A 7,190-nucleotide genomic window follows, 5' to 3' on the forward strand; every position below is an offset into this window, starting at 1 on the left:
GTCCCTATCAACCAACAGGGTTTCCCGTTCAGCCCTATTGACAGTTAATTCAGCTTAAAGGTTTCTCAGAAACTCTTCGTTCTGTTGGAGGACTCTTGCCCATTGATTTGGCTGAATGGTGATACTAGGAGGGTCAGACATGTCCTGGTATGCTCTTCCACTACGGGTGGACATAAAGAAAGGGGGCAGCCAAGGTGTGGCAGCCAAGGTAGCTCCTACTCAGAATCTCCAATTGAGATAGGTAGTTGTCCCTCTCGATCCTAAGGTTAGAAATTTCCCTCTCAAGAATGTGTTTCTGGTGGGAATAGCGTCCAATGCTATTTGGTCCCGCCAAATGAAGGAGAAAGAGGGTATCTTCTAATCTAAGGTAACACTCTTTTAGCTTAGACTCAACTACGGATAGGTTGTGACGAAGGTTAGACCTCAAAAGACAAGACATGTGAATAGTGATAGCATGCTCTGATACCAAGATGAAGTAGGGAGGGTGCCTAGACAACTAGATTTCCTACAAGGGGTCAATCCACTAGAATAAGGACTACTCAATTGGTCTTGAATTGGGTTGGGTTCAACGTTGCTCAGCAAAATACAGATTTAACATGCAAGATAATAGACTAATTAACATGGCAGCATCGGTCAATAATAATCTAAGCATGAAAAACACATGAACTACTCAAGCTTCAAATGGGGATATGGAGAAGGGAACATGTCAGCATGTATATACTAGGTTTAGCACAAATCAGTCAAGACACATAATATGATAAGTGAACCGCACAGTTCTCTAAAATCAGCCAGCTAGTAAAACAACAGGGATTTCTGTAAGGAAAACAGACAATAAATGGCTTGAAAACAGAGATAATTTTCAGATTTTGGTGGGGGAGACAATGAGGGATAATAGGCAGTCAATGGATGTGGAACAGGGGGGTTTTACTTACCTTCTTGCTGTCCCGATCTGAGGAGAAAGAAGAAGACGAAGTCCTCCAAAACAAAGGTGCAGTCCACCTTATTTAACAAGGGGGAAGGTCCAGCTTGATGATATAATGCTCGGCAGCAGTCCAGCTTGTTGATGAGGAACTCAGCAGCAACCTAAGTGGGTTTAGTCGATGGAGATGATCTCTAGTTACTGTGAGCAATGGCTGCAACAGTGCAGCAACAATAGAGAGAATCAGAACAACAAAAGAGAGATGAAAGTCGAGAACAAAGAGAGAAAGTCGAGAAAGGGAGAGAAGATCGAGACAGAGAGAGAAAAAGAGAGACGAGATTGAGGGAGAGGGAAATTGTGGGGGCTTGGGGCTATTCTTTTGTTTTCAATAATCTTCATTCATTCATTAACCAAAAAGATGGCCAATGGCCTTACACATATAAAGAATAAAATTACCAAAAATAAAAAGAGTTATTTAGGAACTCAATCACTGAAATAATAAATTACCAAATAGACCAATAGAAAGAAATACCTAGTTTCCTAATTATTCAAAATAGTTAAATAACACTTTGAATTAAAGTGAAGTACTAAAATAAAACAGAATCTGGTGGGGTCCGCAAGGATCTGCCAATTGGGAGAAAAGGAGGGTCGAACCCAGTGCTGGGAAGGCTGGTTCGACTCCCTCTCTTTCCTTCTCTCTTCTTTCTTCCTTCTTTCTTTTAGCTTTCCTCTGGCCATGCACATGCGGTTGGGTCTTGCGCTTACGCCGTTAGTATACGTGGATGTCCCCATCACTCTGCTTGCTACAAAAGTCCTCAATTGTTTAGCCTCTTGTGCCGTTTGTACATCATCTAAGTCAGGTTTCTCACTGTCATAATCTTACTTCCCCAACGCTGGCAATGACTTAAGACAAGCATCATGGTATTCATCCCTAACCACCCTCTTCTCCTTCCTCTTCTGCAACCCTTCTTTTAAATGCTCCCACATGCTTCTCTTGACTTCATTGGATATATTAGGGCAGCCCAACACATTCATGTCCCCACCAGCAAGATGCCACTTTAATCTTGTGGCCCCACTAGACATGATTTTTTTTTTCTGACAATAATTACATTGTGACTTCCTCTTATCAGATGATAGAGGTCTCCCATGCAGTCATGCAATGTCCCCACTTCTATTAGTCATTATGCAACACTTAAAATCTTCCTTCAAACATTGTTCCAATAAAAAAGAGACCAATTATAAGCATATATGCATCCATAATGACTCATAAAAACAATTAAAGATAATTGTTAATTCCAAACAAAGCATTATATTTTTTCCCTATTTAAAAATATTTTTAAAAATTATTTAAAAAATAATGATTTAATTAATAAATAAAATGACTCATAATAACAATTAAAGATAATTGTGAATTCCAAACAAAGCATTATATTTTTTCCCTATAAAATAATTATTTAATTAATAAATAATGAGTAAATAAGAAACATCATATTATTTTACAGACATGATTGTAAATGCATTTGTAATACATTCAATAAATTTCTTGAATTTTCAAACCATAATAGACAAATTTTCAGAATTATTTATATTTTTAAAATAATTTCAAACTATATTTAATGAATTTTCGAAATAAAAAATTAAAAAATGAAATTATCAAGTTGTAGATCGGTTGATGGTGTTCAACATATATTAAGTTGAACACCAAAGACCAACTATTAATCCATTTTTTTTTTTCAAAAATATGTTGTAGGTAAATGCATTTTTAATAACAGAAAATAAAAAAAAAAGCATCAACATGCAAAAAAAAAATTCGGCCACCGTGAATGCATCAATCGGGTCCTCCTAAGCAACATATAAAAAAAATTCCATGATTTTACCCTATTTACTAACATTATATAAAAAAAATGTTTTTGGGGAAGTTGGGACTTAACTTTTTGGTCTAAGATGCCTTTCTTGTGTAGAGGAAGCACTAATCACCCTTAGCTTCAAGTTTGGTAGGAAAATAAGATGCCTTTCTTGTGTAGAGGAAGCACTAATCACCCTTAGCTTCAAGTTTGATAGTAAAATAATGAAAATCTCCATTGTTTCCCCAAGTTTTCCACATTTAGGAGAAAAAATGCACGAGAGAAGGTCGAAATCTATTGAAACCATGAATGGCTTCTCTTTGAAATAACTTAAATAGGACCAGGTCGAAATTTCCCATGTTTCGGTCGAAAGCAGTGATTTTTTAAAGTTGCTAGAGGTTTCGTTTCGACCGCTAACGATAACTTCGCATGTTTCGCTCGAGTTCTCAAACCATGGATTGAGATGATTCAAGTTGCGCTGGATTCACAACTCAATGCTCTACAACTTTGAAGAAGAAATCATCTTCAGATACTCTCATATGAAATGATTAAAATGCCCTTAGACATGAATCTTGCTGAAGTCACAGCCATTGTCATGACATGTTATAGCCAACATGTATCCAAACTTATTTGGGTCTTGTTACTTAGTCATTTGGCATCACTTAGTGACATTCCAGGATAAGATAAACTTAAAGATGTAATATATAAACATACTTATGAGATATAGTATAGTGCTTGTGTATGGTGTGCGCATTATTGCATTAAACTAAGATCTTCAAGACTTCTATTAGTCTTTTTGCAAATGGTCTTCTAGTATCTTCTTGCAGTTGGTCTTCAAGAGTTTTCATGTTGACCTTGCATGCTTGATGTCTTCAATGTACTTCAATGCACTTCAAGAATTGAGAGGTCTGATACCTCCTGATACCTTCTTCAAGTCTTGATACCAACTTGATAATTCTTCTCATTTGATGACTTCAATCTTCATTTCATTTGCCAGTTTAGTTCTTTGAGTTGAAGTCTATAAAACAATACTAGAAGGCAAATTATGAAATACCTTCATATGTTTGTTACCATCAAAACCAACTATAGGAGTGTGTATATCCCTAACGTTGATCCTTTTCATTTATTTATTTATTTATTTTTTATTTTATATCAAGAATTTGAACATCATATAGAGATTTCATAATAAAGAAGGAAAAGATAATTGTATTCATAGCACAAGGATATGTTGTATTGAGATAATACAAGAACCACTAAAAACTTCAACACTCTCAAATTCTATGGTAATTTCTAATTTAGTTACTTTCTATTGGTCTACTTGAACAACAGAATGACAAAAAAAAAAAAAAAGGGGGGGGGGGTGTGGGTGGTGGGGGGTTCAAATTTTGAAGCAATTATGGATATTATATCAATGTCAACGATTTCAGTTTGAAGTAGAAGTACATTCAGAGAGAATTTCAAATGTTCCAAAGGTATTTTGCCCATAGTACGTACCTTTTTTTTTTTTTTTTTTTTTTAAATATTGCTCAAGTCATTCAGAACTGAAGATGTTCCAACAATAATCTGGTCATGCGTGTGCTCAACTGTATTGGCTTATCTGGATTTCCCATTCCATGTGAGTCCATGCTTAGAGGAGAATAAATGTGTGCTGAATGTGGTGCAGTCAGTATATGATCTTTCACCCTTTGCTATGTCTTAGTGAAGGCTGTATGGAGATTGTAATCCACCACTATCATTGGTCTGATAAGAGTGGCAGGCTGGCAGTTTGTGTCTAGCAGTAATGATTGTGAAGGATGGCCCTTACTACTATTCATTAGGTTCTGAATGTGGTACTCTTTTATTGCAGGACTGGAGACTGGAGAAGAAGTCATCTGATCTGTATGTACCTGACAACAGTAGTAACACCAACAATGTAGGAAGTATAACCTCTACCTCTGATTACCCTGTGGATGATGAAGCACCTTTAATTCCATCCTCCAGGCTGTCTCATATTGGGCGAACTCAGCTTAGCGGTCACACTGCCTGAATAAAGATGTGCGCTGCTATAGGCCAATTTTCTTCTAAACACCCACTCAGAGAGCCTTCTATTCAGGAACGATGAGAGAGAGAGAGAGAGAGAGAGCTGTGGAAAAGAATTCATTCTGTGAAGAAACATTCATTGCTACATGAAAATTATAGGGTAATTCGTTGTAGAAGCTTCATATTTTGTCTGTGCTCGATGGGTGTTAGCCTTCTTTTGTTTGCTTACTAATATCGATATATAACAGTTCAGGGTAATCAATTGATATTTCAGCTGTAACATAATCAGCGATTGGTTGGGAGAGAGTTATGACCTATCTGGTTGACCCTAGTGCCAGGAAGCTTTTCCATACCTTGAAATAGTCCAGAGAAGGGAATCGACATCTATTTAAATACAATGTGAAAAGATTGATATTCTCTGCTATTACAAATGATGGTTCGGGCATAAAATCTATCAATTTGTAAAATTGTTGACTAGTGTCAACAGAAATATCCTTGACCTACACCCTTCGTGCTATTTCAGTCTATCATCTACACAAGCATATGGGTAGGCACTCTCAAAGGCACTAGTTAACGATCTAGCCTGAAGGAATAATGCAGCATCTCTCACCAGTCACCTTAGTCCTCAAACATGCTACCACCAGAGTTTGCTTAAATATTTGGACAGGCTCATCTTGGCCTACGGATGAAGACACCTAACGCATGTCGGTCTTGTGGTTCGGGCCGTCATCCATTAGCATTCACTTCAAGCATTGGCAAGCTGGTGAAGCATAGACCTCTCGGCTTCTCCTGTATATTATACACGTACATAATTGTAGACTCAATGGCAACACCCAGGGGGGGGGGGTGCAGGGGTGAATTGTGTAAACGCCCCATACCCACCCTATGAGAAAGGACTGTCACTTAAAACGATCACCACACTTTAGCTGCACACTATAATAATTCCATTAAATTACATCACAATTTGCCACGAACTTGATTATACATAGTGTGTTCCCTATAATAAATGACAATAAAAATACACCGACTCCCAAGATTATAAATCAAAACTGATCAACAGGACTTCCCTCTGCACTGATTCATACCTGACCTGTGGGACAAAATCATTGTAGTGGAGTGAGCTAAAGGAAATTAGCTTTGTAAGATGGAATATGACATAATCACACATAGTAAATGTCACTCCTTGCCTTTGATGGGCCAAGGTAGGTGGCATTGGGCACCTTACCGTATCCAATTAGCCTGATTTCCCAGGATCAAAGAATAGGAAATAACAATCATAACACCACAACTAAATCCACATACATACACAATTTGATATATATATATATATATACAATTTCCAATGCCCGCTACATGATAAGACATAATTTACAATTACATTTGATTTCCAGTGCATCTCCAAAATATTTACAAATTGTATATTACATTAGTATATACATACGCATCAGAGTATTCTGGTCCAGCGGAAAATGTACACAAAAAGGGTTCATGTGTAGTTTGTAATATCAATTAGAAGATCTGTCCTTTGAAGGCACAACCGTCACGGCTACAGTTGGGTCCGTGCTCAAAACAGTCTCTAGGACACTAGACAAAAGGTCCAAGGACATTCCCACATAATCTATGCCGATAGTCGGTAGAACACTGGTCTCGTCATCTAAAGAGAGAGGATATAGTGGGGTGAGCACGACATGCTCAGTGTGGGGGTGGGGCAGGAAGGCAAACACTATACAAATGATGCAATGTGTTAATTAATTATGGGTCAGGACCTAGATCCTTCGTGGGTCGCCCACTTGGGGTAATTATAGACCCACTAGGATTGGGAACCCTAGCTAGCCAATTCTCTATAAATAAGAGAGTTTTGGCCACAAAGCCAATAAGGATTTTAACCTAATCTCTAAAGCTCTCTCTCCCTATTCTCTTCTATCTCCCAATTGAAAGTGTGTCCCTACGGATCTCCATTGCAATCCTTGGATTTGGTGGGGTGGAATATTGTCTAGTGAGATCACCGTAACGTTTTTCATTCGACGTTGTTCGTGCTAATTGATGTGTGGTGCAACCCAATCCATTCCGCTACGAGGAAAGCTATACTAAGGTAATCCTTGATAGCCGTTTACTTTCCATTTAACATAATGCATGCTCCACACTTTACATGATGCTCATGGATTCATTTAAGTACACTACATCATAATCCATTACTAAGTCTGTAAAAGTGTTATAGTGCTACGCAACGTAGATGGTATTCCCTTTCTCAGTATGTCGGGCTCTTAGGATACAAGCTAGTTGCAGGCCAGAGTCAGCCAATCTAGGAAAAAACCTTGGTCCCTAGGCTAACCCCTAGGTTAGTAACCCTAGGCAGTCAAGTGTACATTATGTTGTACCCCATTGTAATCTATCTCTAGGTATAGTAT

General features: G+C 37.8%; 1 protein-coding gene across 2 annotated transcripts in view; it reads left to right on the forward strand.

Annotated features, from left to right (window-relative positions):
- The window catches only part of LOC122070628 (probable sugar phosphate/phosphate translocator At3g17430), a 113,395-nt gene extending 108,328 nt beyond the window's left edge, over nucleotides 1-5,067 (forward strand). For both annotated transcript variants that reach the window (XM_042634818.1, XM_042634819.1), the window contains one exon: nucleotides 4,610-5,067. In XM_042634818.1, coding sequence (XP_042490752.1) covers nucleotides 4,610-4,789 — 180 coding nt within the window. In that variant the 3' untranslated portion in view covers nucleotides 4,790-5,067. The remainder of the gene's footprint in view (nucleotides 1-4,609) is intronic.
- The last annotated feature ends 2,123 nt before the right edge of the window (nucleotides 5,068-7,190 follow it).

Source organism: Macadamia integrifolia, unplaced genomic scaffold (genome assembly GCF_013358625.1).
Source record: "Macadamia integrifolia cultivar HAES 741 unplaced genomic scaffold, SCU_Mint_v3 scaffold955, whole genome shotgun sequence".
NCBI classification, from domain to species: domain Eukaryota; kingdom Viridiplantae; phylum Streptophyta; class Magnoliopsida; order Proteales; family Proteaceae; genus Macadamia; species Macadamia integrifolia.